This window comes from Sturnira hondurensis, unplaced genomic scaffold, assembly GCF_014824575.4.
Source record: "Sturnira hondurensis isolate 20B ecotype Veracruz unplaced genomic scaffold, ASM1482457v3 Scaffold0008897, whole genome shotgun sequence".
Classification (NCBI taxonomy): Eukaryota; Metazoa; Chordata; class Mammalia; order Chiroptera; family Phyllostomidae; genus Sturnira; species Sturnira hondurensis.
In genome coordinates, this window is record NW_028081528.1 from 5,284,858 (window position 1) to 5,302,463 (window position 17,606).

Here is a 17,606-nt window from a genome sequence, read left to right on the forward strand (position 1 = left end):
ATATAAGTATAACTACCCATGCTCTCATTTAATTTTCATTTGCATGAGATATTTTTTTCTGTCCCTTCTCCTTGAGCCTATGTGTGTTCATAAAGTTTAAATGAATCTTTCATAGGCATCATACAGTTGAGTCTTATTTTTTTAATCCACTCAGTCACATTTTGATTAGAGAATGTAATCCATTTACATTTTAATAATTATCAATAGGTGAGGACTCATGTTATTAACTGTTCTCTGGATGTTTTGTACTTCCTCTTGCTTTCTTCTTTTGTGAATTAATGATTTCATGTAGTGGTATGCTTTGGTTATCTTCTTTTTGTCTTTTGTGTATCTACTGTAGGCTTTTGCATTGTGCTTACCACAAGGCTTACATAGAACATCTTAAGGATATAACAATCTATTTTAAGCTGATAACAACTTTGATTGCATACAAAAAAAATCCACCCTTTTACTCCTCTGCCGATATTTTATGTTTTAATGTCACAATTTACTTTTTTTTTATGTTATGTGTCCATTAACTAATTATTGTAGCTAAAGTTATTTTAAATAATTTTGTCCTTTAATCTTTACACTAGAGTTAAATGATTAGCACACCATCATATTACTGTATTAGAGTATTCTGTATTTGACTGTACACTTGCCTTTACCAGTTATTTTATATTGTCATGTTACTAGTTAGCATCCTTTCATTTCAGCTTTATGAACTCCTATAAGGATTTCTTATAAGACAGGTCTAGTAGTGATGAATTTTCTCAGCTTTTGTTTGAAAAAGTCTTTATCTCTCCTTCATTTCTGAAGGACAACTATGGCACATTAAATTTTCATGGTTAACAGGTTTTTTTTTCTTTCAGCATTTTGTATATATCATTTTACTCTCTTGGCCTATATTTCTGTGGAAAAATCTTGTGACAACCTTATGGGGGTTTCCTTATATATGAGAATGTTTTTTGTCTCGATGCTTTAAAATTCTTTGTATTTAATTTTAGACCATATTATTATAATGTGTATTGGATAAGACCACTTTGGTTAGAACTTATTTATAGATCTATAAAATTCATGAACTTGGATGTCAGAATCCCTCTCTGGACTTGGGAAGTTCTCAGTCATTATTTCTTTAAATAAGCTTTCTGCCCCTTTCCTTCTCTCTTCTACTTCTATGAGTTCTGTAATGGATTGATTGTATCTCTTAATAGTATCCTATAGTTCTTATAGTCTTTCTTTAATCTCATTATTTTTCTTTTTTCTCTGACTGGTCATTTCAAATGACCTATCTTACACTTTATAGATTTTTTCTTCTACTTGATCCAATGGGCTGTTGATTGCTTTCTATTGTATTTTATTTTGTTTATTGTATTCTTCAGCTGGAGAATTTCTGTTTGTTTCTTTTTTAATAATCTCTGTTATACTTCCCATTACATTCATGTATTGTTTTCCCAATTTTGTTGAAGTGTCTTTCTGTTTTGTAGTAGTTCACTGATCTTCCTTAAAACAGGGATTTTGAATTATTTATCAAGCAAATTGCAGATCCCCATTTCTCTGGGATCAGTTACTTGTAAAATATTGTGATTCTTTAGTAGATTCATGTTTCTTTAATTTTTTCATGTTTCTTGAAGTCTTGCAGTGCTCCTATTTTTACTGACTGGATTAGAGAGACCTTCCATCAACCCTGGTAGGGATTCTAAGGCATTGTCAGACCCTTTTTATGACTATGTTGCTCCACGTTTCTTTGCTGGAAATTCTTAAGATTGAATACCTTCTCTTCATCCTGCAAAGCCATACCATGTGCTGACAGTTTCTCATTTCCTTGTTTTCCTACAGTTCAGTTTTGTGTGCTTTCTCCCAATCCCACACTATGCATGTGCATGCTCACTAGCTATCTGTGAAGGTTTGCTTCCACTGCTCTTAGGGGTATATACAGGGAGATTATCACTGGTTGGGGTGGTGGGGGTAGGGGTGATTCTGCATGCAGAATGTTGGGAGTGTCCATGAACTAGTTGAGGAGAATCTGTAGGCAAGGCATCCCCAGCAACTCATGAGCAGACTTTCTAACAGGTTTTTTTCTGTCAGCATTTTGTGTATATCACCTCACTCTCTCTTAATGTTTCTGCAGAAAAATCCACTCATAAACTTATGGTGCTTTCCTTGTATGTGACAGAGTCCACCATGAAGTTAATAGGATCTGCATCCCTTCAATATTTAACATAGTGGCTGGTGTGCTCCCAGTTGCTCCCTGCCCCCCAGTCACACCCACCTCAGTTTGTCCTCTGAATCTGTATCCTGTCAACCTTCCCTTAGAAACATCTCTCAAATATGACTTTCTTATGGCTATCAAACTGGATTATAATGGATCTACCTAAATCTTATCTTGCCCCAAGTCCTTCCGGTCTATCCCTGACATCAGGTTAATTGTACAAAATACCAAGGACTCTGTCCCTCTCATTCCAGAAAATGATAGTATTTTTCTCTAAAAAATTAGTTCAATGCTTTCTATAATCTCATCTACCTCATCTCTTTCTCTGTTTCTGCATGAACTGTTTGTTCTAACCAGGCTGGTCTTATTCTTCAATTGTGAGATCATTTACCTTTGAATTCCTGAAATTATGTTCTCCTTCCTCCTCAGGGCCCTCCTCATCTGTGGAGTGAAACCATTCTAGGTCATAATGTTCTTTTCAGATGGTAGAATAGTCAGTCACTCTATGTACTATTCATCACATAACTTTGTCTTGCTAGTTATATTAGTCAAGGTTCTCCAGAGAAACAAGAACAATAGGAGAATATGAATATATACATAGTGTTTAAATATATCTCTATATAGGTAGAAGAGACAATGGGTAGATAGATATATAGATTTTGATTGATTAGTCTTAGGGAATTTGTTCACATAAGTGTAGTAGCCAGCAATAGTGAAATCTTCAGAGCAAATTTGAAGGCTGGAAATTCTGGCAAGAAGCTGATGTCTTGAATCTGAAGGCAATCTGGAGGCAGAATTTTTTCTTCATCATAGGACCTCAGCATTTTCTCTTAGACTAACTAATTGAATGAGACCTACCCACATTGTGAAGGGTAATCTGCCTCATTCAAAATCTATCAATTTACATGTTAATAATATCTAAAAAAATACCTTCACAACATGTAGACTGGTGTTTAATCAAACAACTGGGTGTCATTGCCTAGCCAAATTGTACATAAAATTAATCACCACATTGGGTATGTGTATTTTTTAGAGTTCTTACATATAATTCTCAATAATGCAGTCTTGTTAGACATGTGAATAGAAGAAGGAAACAGCATTTGAGGAATTGCAATAAGTCAGGTATTAGAATGTATGAAAACCTCCTAATTACAGCTTGTGAAGAGTATAAAACACTTCATTTCAGAAAGAATAGACTTATGGAGAAGATAGAAACAAAAAAAATTTGTGAAATTTGTCCATACTTAACAATGATCTTCCTACTACTGATTTCTTCCTTTTGGAGCTTTCGTAAAATTCATATCTTTATTCATCTAATCAAAAATCTCATGTTTTCCATTCAACCTGTCTACCTTAGCTATGCATCATATTATTATTATTTACCATGTTTCAGTATTAAGTGCCACTCAGAAAATTTCTTCTCACAGTTTCTCTGACTTTCTATCTTGGTACATGAACCTCCCCCACCCTGCCCAAATTTTTTAAGCCAAGAGCCCTTGTAAACAAAATATTTCTTTCTAATTTTGTATTTCTTTTTATCCTCTATAGTATTTTCTATGATAACCTCTATATAGTTATCAAACAGTAAGTGCTGCCTGACTGACAGATTTAGCTTAGGCCAAGTAAGATGTTCACAGTTCTGTTCTCATATTACTCACTTATTGTTGGATATTACTACCTGATTGTCTCACCAGTATCTCACATTTGATATGTTTCAAACCAAATTTATTTTCTTTTCAAAACATTAGATGATATAGAGGAACAAAGAAGTAGCTGTCATGCCTAACCTATAATTTTCCATATAATGATGACCTTCTCATTGTCCCATGTTCTTTCATCTTCTGTCCCTTTGTGCCATGTACTTTTTCTCTCCACCATATAAATCATACTCCCTCTTTCTGGGATACTCTCTTTGATCTTTATAAATCAACCTCCTTCTTACAGTTCAGCTTTCATCTTCAAAATTATCTTCTAGAAGAGGTTTACCCTGACTGGACAGTATAACGATCACATTACTCTTCATCACATTGCCCTGTTTTAGACCTATGTCTAAAACTTACCCACTGACTGCCATGACTCAGTTGGTTGAGCATTGTCCTGCAAAGCAGAAGATCACTGATTCAATTCCCAGTCAGGGCACATACCAAGGTTGCAGGCCAATCTGTGTGAGAGAGGCACCTGAACAACCAATCAATGTTTCTCTCCCTCTCTTTCCCCTTCTCTTCCCTCTCTCTTAAAATAAATAAAATCTTGTTAAAAAACCTTACCACTATCTCATTTTTCTAATTTATGTATGTTTTTTGTTAAAACTGTGACTGTCCCAAAAATAGGGTATAAGCTTTGTGACAGCAAAGACTTCTAAGCTATTCAATGCCAAAAAAAAAATCATCATTTAGATTGGCTGGTGTGGCTCAGTTGGTTGGAGTGTCATCCCATAACCAAGTTTGCAGATTCAATTCCCAGTCAGGGCACACACCTAGGTTGCAGGTTTGATCCCTGGTCTAGGAATATGTGAGGCAACTATAGATGTTTTTCTCTCACACTGATCTTTCTTTCTCTCTTTCCCTCCCTCTCTCCCTTCCCCCATCTCTCCCCCCTCCCTCACCCTCCTCTTGAAAAGCAATGAAAAAATGTCATTGGGTGATGATTTTTAAAAATTATCATTTAAGTTTGTTTAAAATGTAGATTTCTCAGATCATTGCCTTAGCTTCTTACCACATGAGGGAAAGGAGGTGGTAAGGCCTAGAAATCAGTTTGTTTTATTTTTAACATGCCCTCCAGGAGATTTTGATGTCAAGAGGTTCTTTGATCATACTTTAAAACCATGATATGAACAGTAGATAAGAATAATATTGTTAGTATTGCACTGTATTTTGAACTTCATTTATATATTCTTAAATTTTGCAGAAAAAAATAAAATGTTCTCCAAGAAATTAATGCCTTCTATTTGCCAATACTTAATGCTAGGTGTTATAGAGTTGTTTCTCATATTTAATATTCATACAAACCAGCTGGAGAATCTTACTGAAATGCAGATTTTATTCAGTAGTTCTAGGAAGAGATCTAAAATTCTACATTTCTATAATAAATTTTAAAACGCATGATTCAATACAGCCACTATGGAAAATGATCTGTGTGTTCCTCAAAATATTAAAAATAGAATTACCGTATTATCCAGCAATTTCACCTGTGATTATGTATATGAAGGAAAATAAATCACTGTTTCAAAGAGGTATTTGCACCCACGTGTTCATTATAGCACAGGTGTGCCAATACCTCTTTGAAACAGTGATTTATTTTTCCCACCCCACACACACCCCACTTCCTTTCCCTCTAAAAAAATTAACCTCGAGATCATTATGCTAAGTAAAATGAGTCAGACAAAAAAAGTATTGTATAATCTCACTTATATGTGGAATCTAAAAAGATTTCCTTTTTTACACATTAGCAATTATCAGAAAATAATTAAGAAAACAGTTTTATTTATATTAGCATCAAAAATAATGAAATAAATATTATGTGTATTTTGCCACAATTCAAAAAATTAATACTGCATTTCCAGTAAGGTACCAGATATTGCTGGTCTTGGGACCACATGGAGTAGCAAGGCTGTAGTATAGAGGGAAAAAAGGCATATGAGTTCCTTAGGAGAAGGAAACATCTTTTTATTTTTATAAACTAATGGCTGACATAAGTCAGTATTGGGCTTATTGTATAAGCCCAATACTTTTTCAATGAACTCACAAAGAACTAGATAAAGAAATATAATAGGGTAACTTAGAATTATGGTATAAGGCAGAATTTGTCAAAGAATGTAATATAGATAAGAGCAAAGCACAAAAGGAGGTGATTATCTTTAGATAGCAACAATGAGGTAATTTGAATGAATGCCCTGCGTGCAGTATTACTCAATGATTGTTTATTACATCAATGTGACATTGACATATTGAAGAGATTTATTTTAGTTATTATAATTACTAATTCAGTTAACTTAAAGTATAATGGGACTAAATAGAAAATTGGGCATATAAACACTACAGATCTTTAAAAAGAGTGTTTATTTGGCTCATTAAATTGTCTTTGCTTACATTGGTTTTTGGTATGCAGCGTGACATGAAGAACACAATGTGCTTTACCTGGAAATGAACCACTGTTGTAATCAGATATTACAGCGGGATCAGAAAATGAGCTTTCTAAAGCACAGGTATGAGGGTGAAGTTATTTGTTGAGAAGAGAAACCACACATGATTTTGATGTAAATGAAAAGATCAGACACTTCACAAGGTGAGCTTCAGTTGTTTTGATTTTCCTGAATATGAGTCTTACTATATAATTGTTAATTACCATAAAATACAAATAATTGATACAGTATGTTTTATTACTTTTCTTACACATATGTCAAAATAATAAAATAGTGTAAAGTCAGTATAGCAGTTGTAAAGATTTCCTACATGGAGTTATGACCATAATTTCTGAAAAAGGAAGAACATGCCTTTTTTCTCAGGTACTAAAAGCTAACCCATTAAGACTTCTTTCTTTGGGAAGAAGCTTGCTATTTCAAAGTGTATTTTTTTTCAGAAGTTCAGGTAATATTTAGTGATTTAGTAATTCTACTCTAGATTTTAAATCCATATTCTGTATAGTCATCTTAAAATAGGTAATATGTTAGACGATCTAACAAATGAGATTGAGTTAAAAAAATCTCGATTACATTTGCATTGAAATGATAATTTATATAAATAACTGTAACCTTAAGACAAGCTAGGATTCTGAAGTGTCATCCAAAAAAGAATCCATTATGCTTAATAGAATTTTAATAATGAGTTATTAATATATTCTATTTTTTATAACCATTAGTTTATATTTGGTAGAAGCTCTAACTTGCTTATATTGGGTGAACTAGAGAGCCCTGCTCTCTCAAACCACCCACAGAAACTACTGCATCAAATTTTTACAGAGAAAAATAACCATAAGATAAAGTTTTCATCAATTATAACAAATCAGTGGCAGAGTAGAAATAAAATTCAGTGTCCTGAAAACTATACATTGTCATAGAATCTAGCATAGAATTTTCATTGGGTTCAAACCCAAGTCCAGAGTGAAACAAAGAAGTTATAAATTCAATAATAAAATTTGAATAGAAACCTAACCAGAAACCTCAGTTGGGGAGGGGAATGGAGAGGCAGTGTGAAAGTCAGCAGCATAATTTTTCAGAGGCTGTTAGGGATATGAAAAATGCTTTATATCAACTAAGTGATAAAATTTCATGTAGTCATGGTATATTTGTTAATATTTGGTTTCAGAATAATTTAATGGTAACTGTGATGGCAAATTCTGAAAGAGCCGCAGAGATGCAAGGAAATCACCAGAGAAATAGGTAANCAAATCAGTGGCAGAGTAGAAATAAAATTCAGTGTCCTGAAAACTATACATTGTCACAGAATCTAGCATAGAATTTTCATTGGGTTCAAACCCAAGTCCAGAGTGAAACAAAGAAGTTATAAATTCAATGATAAAATTTGAATAGAAACCTAACCAGAAACCTCAGTTGGGAGGGGAATGGAGAGGCAGTGTGAAAGTCAGCAGCATAATTTTTCAGAGGCTGTTAGGGATATAAAAAATGCTTTATATCAACTAAGTGATAAAATTTCATGTAGTCATGGTATATTTGTTAATATTTGGTTTCAGAATAATTTAATGGTAACTGTGATGGCAAATTCTGAAAGAGCCGCAGAGATGCAAGGAAATCACCAGAGAAATAGGTAAACTTTACCTAAATTCTATAAAAAGTATTCTGCAACTTCAAAGATACCTTATTCTTTTCATAGCTGTAGCAAATAAAGTTTATATTTTTTTCCAAAACTAGCAATGCTATTTGCTTGTTGCTGGACTTCAACATAATCAGTGTTGCAGCTGATTTAATAGTAATTTTAGGAAGTGTTAATAGTATAAGATTTATTAATTTGATACTTCAGATATCACCTCTTCTGAACTTGTAGCTTACCAGATAGAGAATTCGATTTTAATTCTCTGTGAATCCTCCATTCCACATGGCACATTTAATAAAAGAAAATATTAGATTCTGATTTTTTGGATATCTGTGTGTGTATGTTATAAAAATTGTTTTCACTTATAATTCATAATTTAGAGATATAGAGTAAAAATGGTTTAAAATCTATTATATTTCTACTTCACCATAATAATTACACTACATTTCAATGTATAAACTGTGAGACTCAAGCAGACCCCTCTGGATCACTCGGTCCATTAATGTAGGGCTACCACAGCCAGAAAGGGAGTTCCCGCCATACCTGCCCATGTGCTCTTCTTCGCTTTCTTGTTTTTATTGTTATTGTACAATCTTTTTATTGAATTTATTGGGGTGACATTGGCCAATAAAATTATATAGGTTTCAGGTGTACAGTTCTATAACACATTGTCTACTGTGTGCTCAGCACCCAAAGTCAAGTCTCCTTCCATCACCACTTATTCCCCCTACACCCTCTTCTACCTCCACCCACTCACTCTTCCTTCTAGTAATCACCATGCTGTTATGCTGTTGTCTGTGTCTGAGTCATTGTTTCTGTTTGTTTTTGCTTAATCCCTTCACCTCCTTTGTCTAGCCCCACACCCCTCCTCCCCTCTGATGGCTGTCAGTCTGTTCTCTATCTATGAGTCTTCACTTTCAACTCTGGTAGAAAAAAAGACTTTTAAAAGACTACCCAAGTGACACTCAGCTAGCTCAGTTGCTAGAGCATGACACTCTTAAAAAACTACCCAATCCCTTCTTCCAAGGCATTCCAGGAAGGTCAATAGTAGACAGAGTGTTTCCTGAAATAAAATTTATTTAAAAAGAATTAACTTGGTCTTAGGCTTTAAAATCTGCATTTGGGCTGGAGGAAGGACTTCACAATCATAAAGCGCCTTTTGTCATCCATGAATCATCTCAGAGCAGTTGGCCCAAAACATAAGTAAATTATTAACCACATATAGAATAGAATTAAGTGACTTCTCATTTATCAATGCTGATAGAACAATATGCTATAAAGCTGGAGAGAAAAGTTGGAAATTTGCCTTTCTGTGATATCTTTTTTAGAAAACTTAATCTGATCCCTTCCTGTCTTCCGTTAATGTTTAAGAATTGGTGTGTATTCAATTGAAAAATTTCTCTGAAATAAATAGATAAAATTTACAGTTTTCATGTGGACCTACATGTAATGTAAGCTACGAAATGAAATGTTCAATGGGGAACAAAATGCACAGTATAGTTACTTAATGCATAATTAATAGAAATTCCATTTAACATTTAGAGTTGCTCTTGAGCAATTTGTTGCAAAGGGTTAAAAATTCTAATCTACTTCATACCTATTAGGATAGCTACTACTAAAATTAATAATAACAATAAAATAAAACAAAAATATTGTATGATTCCACTTATACAAAGTTCCTAGAGTGGTCAGATTCATGAGACAAAAAGTAGAACAATGTTAGCTAGAGGCTGGCAGTTTCAGTTTATTTTTAGATTCATGGTGTTCTGTGGGTGGATGGTGGTGATGGTAACACAGCAATATGACTGTACTTGATATCACTAAACAGTACATTTAAAAATAATTAAGATGGCCCTGGCTGGTGTGGTTCAGTCAATTGAGAACCAGCCTGGAAACCAAAGGATCACTGGTTCAATTCCAAGTCAGGGCACACGCCTGGGTTGTGGGCCAGATCCCTATAGGGGGTGCACGAGTGGCAACCACACATTGATGTTTCCCTCTCTTTCTCCCTCCCTCCCCCTCTGTCTATAAATAAATAAATAAAATATTTTTAAAAAAATTTACTCCAGATGTGTACCTTCAGTTACTCTAACTAATATGGACAGCCAGAGACAACTTACTTTTCCAGTGACTATACTAAAAAGCTTTGTAGTGTCTATCATTAAATTTGTTTTTTAAATTTCAGCCTTGTTATAAATTTGCTACCAAGAGTGAAATTTGACACTTCAGCACAATTATAATTGGAAAATGTTGCAAATTAATGCACATTGTAACCTTTACATTTTAAACATTTATTTTTCCAGAAAACTACAGGAACAACTGCCCAAAGTAAGAAACCCAATTGTTGGACCTTTTGAGATAGTAAGTGAAATCAGTTAGAATGTATGCATATCAGAAAACTTTAGCAAATTGCCATTAGTGTGTAAAATGACTGATAGTTTACATCCACTTGGGAGGAAAGGGCAATTAAAAACAATTTATCAAAATATTATTTCCAATGGGAAAAATAGAATCAACCCAACAGCAGTTGTACAGTAAGTGGTAATGAGCAAATAATAGATAGAGAAAAGGCTGACAGCTGTGGCTGACAGCTGTGAGGATGGTGGGGGCGGGGATGGAGGAATTGAGCAAAAAAGAAAAGAGAAAAAAATAAATGAAACAGGTTTAATTCTTTTAAGAAATAACTATCTATACAATTATTCTGATTTGGGGAAAAAAGGTCTGTGTGTGTGTATGAGATACATAAACATCACAGGTTATGTCTGAGTGGCGTTCAGTTATGAGTGACTTTTACTATTTTGTTTATACTTCAGTATTTTCCAATGAAAAGACAGTGATGAGTTGCTTTTATTATTTTTAAAGTGCTATAAATCCTTTTTAAATAAGAAATAATTATCTAAATATTTTGTAAAAGCTATGCAACAGAGTGTGTATCAACACAATTCTTTGGCATTGTGTTCAAGAAATATTTTCAGAAATGTGTTTTCAAAACAGCCCTTATATCTACTCTAGCTGTAAATCAGCCTAGCTATAAATATCACTAGAAATACACATGAGACAGTATCTGTTTTTTTTCAAAAGTCAATTTTTTAAAAAATCTGAGATGTAGCAGAACATGAGAAATTTTATCAAGGAGGTAACACACTATTCTAGAGGATGGTGCATGGAAGAACAGATAATCTCTTATCTCTAGTGCCAAGTACAATGCTATGGCATTTAATTCATAAATATTTATTAACTATTGCATGAATGAATGGGAAAACATTAAATGTTTTTCAGTCCCCACTTATAACACAGGAGGTCTGTCCAGAAAGTATCCAGCCATGTAATATGAAAAATAGAGACATTTATTAAAGAAGATACAAGATACAAGAAATATTGTATGCAGGACAATGATGCCTCAGTCCCCTTCAAAATAGGCACCTTGGGACCTCACACAGTTTTCACAATCACCATCAGCTTCCCCATACTATTTTCATGAAGCTTATCCATGGTCTGAAATCTGTTCCCTTTCAAAGGTGATTTTAGTTTTGGGAAAAGCTGGAAGTCTCAGGACACCGAATCTGGGCTGTATGGGGTCTGAGTCACCTGGATAATTTGATGTTTTGCCAAAAAATTCTTCAGAAGACGTGATGCATGAATGGGCATGTTGTCATGATGAAGCTGCCAATCACCAGTGGCCCAGAGCTTTGGCTTTCTGAGTCACCTGAATTGTTTCTGCAGAGTAAAGTTCAAGCTTAATGCAAAATCCGATGCAAATTCATTGCCCTACTTGCTTAGTCATTTTGAATGCAAACTGGACACACAGTACACATGTTCACTCACTGGTGTTTACCGCCCCCACTGACTAGTGCAGTGAAGTTATCATTGTTCACAGATGCTCATTCCAGTCCACTCTCCTTGGCTGCCAGGTTACATTGATGTTGCACAAACCATACTCATTATATTAACAATGGCTGGACCTCTTCCAGATAGACCTCACGTGTACTAAGTTTCACTTGCTGTTATTCAAACCTAATTTCATTTCAATGCCATAATATGTTTTATCTTTTTCTCTCTCAGTAAGACAAATAACCCACATTTGCAAGTTCGTTTTTGGTTTTAGATAGTGCTATGGGGACTTGCTATAGAACAGAATGTGAAGCACTTCAGTATTTGACTTTCAGTTATTTCTTTCTTAAACAGCTTTGCAAATTATTGTAGACCCTAATTTACAGAACAGATGCAGTCCTGCATAGAAAAAATTTGAGAAATTTAAAATTAGAATGAAAACTGTAATTAATTACATTTGGCAAACTAATTTTTACTGGATAGTTACTGTTCGCTGCACTTTCATTGCTATGATGGTGATAAGCCTAGATTGAAAATTTGAAGACAACTGTCCATCAACAAAGACATTATCATTGTAATCTTTTGAAATATCTCAGTTTAGTCCAGAATCAACAAAATAGGAGGAAGTTTCTGATTCATGCCCACATCTGATCTGGCTCACATCACAGGTCTACAATTTGTACTGATTATGCTACTTTATATTTGTCAACAGTTTCTTTAAAATGCATTGTCAATCCCTAGAACTGGTGATTTTTTAGCTTCATAAATACTTAGCCATGACTTTATACATTTATTTAGTCTCTTAATTAATTTATAAAATAAAATTTATTTGATGACAAAAACTATAGGTTGGTTTTGGTTTTAATTTGCTACCACATTTTGTTCATTTTTCCAGTTTCGCTTTGCTGATGGACTGGACCTCACACTCATGGTCCTGGGATTACTGGCATCATTGGTAAATGGAGCCTGTCTTCCTGTAATGTCAATTATTTTAGGAGAAATGAGTGATAACCTTCTTAGTGGGTGTCTAGTCAAAACCAACGCAAGTAAGTATACTATTTGCTTCTTTATATTACTGGAGTCTTAAAAGCATGAAATAAACAAACAGTGAGCTCATAATACATATTATTGTGTTGTCAAACAGTATCTATATAGTATGTATTTAAGACATTTAGACTTTTATATTGCTAGGGACTAAAGAATCAAAATTTATATTCATCAGCATTTTTCAAAGAAACAAAACCAATAGGATGTGTGTGTGTGTGTGTGTGTGTGTGTAGAGAGAGGTTTATTTTAAAGAATTAGTTCACTCAATAATTGAAGCTGGCAAGTCCAAAATCTGCATGGTGGGCCTGCTGGCTGAACACTCAGGGGAAAATTAGTGTTGAAATTCAAGTCCAATGGCCATCTACTCATGGTATATAAAAATCATCTGAGACCTAGTATTGCTCAGCATATCTCTCTACATAGTCAAATAATTTTCTATCTAAAGTACAGCATAGGAAATATAGTCAATGATATTGTATGGTATCAGATGGGTACTAAATTTATTGTATGGCGATAACTATGTATGGTGTCAGATGGGTACTAAATTTATTGGCATGATTACTTAGTAAGTTATATAATGTTCAATCACTGGGTTACATACCTGAAACTAATTAATGTTGTATGTCAACTCTAATTGAAAAATTAAAAAATTATTTTAAATTTAAAAAAGAAGTGATGATTATATCAGGATTTAATTAAAGGCATGGGCCATTTTGGATATCTGTCTGTAATTCATCCTTTAAGAAGAAGAAATCAAGAATGGCTAAATCTTTCAGAGACCTTTTAGAGTTTCATTAATGTATATAGACATGCATGACACCATAGAACATAATACAGCAAAGAAACCAAAAAGAACATACAGGAAATTATAGTACTGCAGACAAATAGTTTGAATAAACATAGGAGGGGAATCTAGCAATCAGGTGTGGGAAACAGTGTTTTTGTGCTTCCCATAATTATAGATGTCCTTAATGTATTGTTACCTTTGTAGCATCAGATTTTAGGGTCATATCCTTTAAGATGACATTCTTTAGATGCAAATTCTATCAATTCTCCTAGGCACTAATATATTGAATATTCACTTTAAAAAAATCTGGTGTATATTATAAATATTAATATTTGTAATTCCCCGATATTACATTTTTCCCCAAATTACACAATAGGAAGGAAGTACCCTTTGACTATTCATTATAACTAGGATAAATGTCTCATTAAAACCTGTCTTTTAGACACAAGCCTGACTTTATACATTATACCTCTCTTTGTGCCCTATTTGACTTTAAGTACTAATTTATACCTTCCAGTTTTCCACCTGAAGGCTAATCTTCCTAGTGTCCCAATCTTGTTTGAGTGGAATAAAACTGTTGTGTCCACCTCCATGTCCTTGCATGTGATGATCTCTTGTCTGCAGAGTTACTATTTGGTTGGCCAAAAAGTTTGTTTGGGTTTTTCTATACAATGGCTGTAGTAAGCACTTAATTGTCCTTCATTTCATTTGAAACAATTTTGTTAGACTGTATTTTGACAGCTATCATATTAGTGTGCATTTTTTAAAAATGACAGTAACCAGAAGGGAGGTGGGAGGAGATAATGGGGGGAAAGGGAGAAAGATTTTCAGGAACAACTAAAATTGGATTTTCAGTCCAACTGGCTGGACCTCTTCCATATAGACCTCATGTGTACTAAGTTTCACTTGCTGTTATTCAAACCTAATTTCATTTCAATGCCATAATACATTTTATCTTTTTCTCTCTCAGTAAGATGAATAACCCACATTTTCAAGTTCATGTTGAAATGGACAACCCTAAGGGAAGTGGGATCAGGAGAGGGAGGTGGGGATGGCTGAGCTTGGCGGGGGGGAGTGGTACAGGGAAAATAGAGACAACTGTACTTGAACAACAATAAAAAATAGATAAATAAATATAAATATTTAAAAACTTATCAAAATTGGTGAATTTTTATGTAGCCATTTTAACACTTAGATGGGAAAAATAAGCAACATTTTTGGCATATTATGCTTCATTGTTTCAAGAAAGGTGAAAACACAACTGAAACACAAAAAAGATTTGTGCAGTGTATACAGAACCTTCTGTGCCTGATCTAATGTGTCAAAAGTGGTTTGCGAAGTTTTGTGGTGGACGATGCTCCATGGTTGGGTACACCAAGTGAAGTTGATAGTGATCAAATCGAGACATTAATTGAGAACAATCAACATTATACCATGCAGGAGAGGGAGATAGCCAACTTACAAATATCCAAATCAATGAAGTTACTGATGAATATAAAAATGTGTCTTTTATGAAAAAAAAAAACAAATGGGCTTTTTGGCAAACCCAATAATTTTTTAATAGTTTAATGATAGAAGCTAAATTAAGGATATTATTCTGTTAGTTAAACAAAAGGGGCCAACAATTCGCTGAGCAAATATTTATGATTGCCAATGATGTCTCTCTGTGTCCAAATCACTGAGTGGAAGAGGAAGGAAAGAAAAACCTAGCAACTTAAAGCAGTGTCCCTGGGAGTACTCTTTCTGTTAGATCTACTTGATAATTGATTGTCTTGCCAGCTTTAGACAGGACAGGCCAAACATAGCTGATTGATATTGATCTGAATTTTAATTTTTGGTTTTTTTTAAGACTTTTCCAGTTTTTTGTGTGTGGGGGGAGGGTTTTGTTTCATCATCAAGTATACAAATTTCTAATAATTGACTTTCTGGAAGATAATAGAGGAGGGTTATTTGCTCCAAAAGATGAAAATATGAATATAGCTGTTACTGATCAGGGGTCCATTTTTGAGCCAATGTTGAGCTCCTGCACATGCTACATCTATTAATATAGTCTCCAAAATGAGATTATGCCATTTGTATGTGATTATAGGTGCCACTTTTAGAAATAATGTTTATTATTTTTGTTAGCTCCATTAATCTCATTAAAACCTTTTACTAGTCAATTCTGATACTTCTACTATGTTAATTGTAATAGTTAGAATATACTGCTTTAAAATTTTTTTCTGCCATAATTTCATAAATGGATTAAAAGGGAAACTCTTGTCAGCATACAAATAATGATCATAAATATTATCATATGTGAAGATTTGAGGGTTATGTAGAAGATGAAGAGTCATGATGTTGCCCTAGGTAGGCAACATGGTTGGTTCGAGAGTTGTCCCACCTACCAAAAGGCTGCAGATTCAATCCCTGGGGTGTGTATGAGAGGCAACTGATGCATGTTTCTCTCTCTCTCTCAGTCACTCTCTCCCCCTTCCTCTCTCTCTAAAATCAATGAAACATATCCTCAGTTGAGGATTTTAAAAACAGATGTTGTCATGATGTTTGCAATTCATTTTAAATATTTATTATAGAGGTTTAAGAAAGAATATTATGATAGTGATTATTAACCACTGTTTTGTGCTGTTGGTGAAATCACAACCTTGGTATATTCCTTGACATTTCATATATGTTTTACCAACATCGGTAAAACAGTTTATATAGAAAACTTTTAACTCAAGGTGTGTTTTAAATACTGTTCTATTATGTTGCCATCCTTATTACACTCAACATATTTCAATGAGCTTTATTTAACTTTTTCCCATGACTCCTGCTTCTAGAATTTTCACATGTTCTTGCTTTTCTTGGATTTTCTAAATTATTCTCAGAGGTATCTCCAACAGAATTCTAAATACATAATCTTAGCAGGGAAGGAGAGTTTTATTACTATTAATTATACACAACTGTTGACTGAAATCAGAAATGTCCTAAAGAATTTTTTCCTGGTATGAGATTCACAGTTAATATTAACTTATAAGTTTTCATGTTGCATAAGTACTTATTGAGACAACAAAATTATTTCAAATTTTAAGTTAAATAATAGAAAATAAGATAATCATAAACCTGTGCGTAAGCATTATTAAGTTTATTTTCTTGAAAATACACTATATTTGGTTTGGAGAAATATGGATGAAACAGTATGAATTAACTGCCTTTATATTTTAAAAATCTTTTTTGCAGCAAATTATCGAAACTGTACTCAGTCTCAAGAGAAGCTGAATGAAGATATGATTGTGTAAGTCAAAATGAAATGTAAACATCATATGCATTCCCTGGTGCTTTATTTAATATTTATAAGGAAAAAACTGAATAGTTTGATCATTAATACTACAAGTAATGAAAGCAAACATGTCCTCTTCTTTCATTGTTATAAAATATAATTAGTATATAATACTTTGTTCTATTTAAAAGGTATATAGGTTCATACACTTTAAGTTGTATTTGACAAAATTATCACCAAGAGAAAAATTGTTTTGGGGGTTGCATTTTTACAAAAATTTTTCCTCCTAGAACTGAAAGTACATACCTTGCAGACTGAAGGACTTGTTTTACCATTTTATCAAATGATAAAATTTGATTGACTGATTTTGGAAACTAATTATTCAGACAGTTATAGTTTTAATTAGACTAAAACTTGTAAAGTCTGAAATAAGTAATTTATAAGGATATTCTTAGTAGTTTTATGTATTAAACAGTATGCTTTATTTTAATATTTTATTTATTTATCTTTAGAGGGGAAGGGAAGGAGAGAGGAAGAGAAACATCAATGTATGGTTGCTTCTCATGTATCCCCTGCTGGGAACTGGCCCCTGCCGGGAACCGGCCTGCAACCCAGGCATGTGCCCTGACTGGGAATTGAACCGCGATCGTGTGGTTCGCAGGCCAGTGCTCAATCCACTGAACTACACCAGCCAGGGCTAAACAGTATGCTTTTGCCTGTGAT

At 33.7% G+C, this 17,606-nt stretch overlaps 1 protein-coding gene across 1 annotated transcript in view; it reads left to right on the forward strand.

Moving 5' to 3' along the window:
• The first annotated feature begins 7,900 nt into the window (after window positions 1-7,900).
• The window catches only part of ABCB5 (ATP binding cassette subfamily B member 5), a 95,359-nt gene continuing 85,653 nt past the window's right edge, over window positions 7,901-17,606 (forward strand). The window contains exons 1-4 of the mRNA XM_037056246.1: window positions 7,901-7,953; window positions 10,263-10,320; window positions 12,686-12,836; window positions 16,844-16,898. Coding sequence (XP_036912141.1) covers window positions 7,901-7,953; window positions 10,263-10,320; window positions 12,686-12,836; window positions 16,844-16,898 — 317 coding nt within the window. The remainder of the gene's footprint in view (window positions 7,954-10,262; window positions 10,321-12,685; window positions 12,837-16,843; window positions 16,899-17,606) is intronic.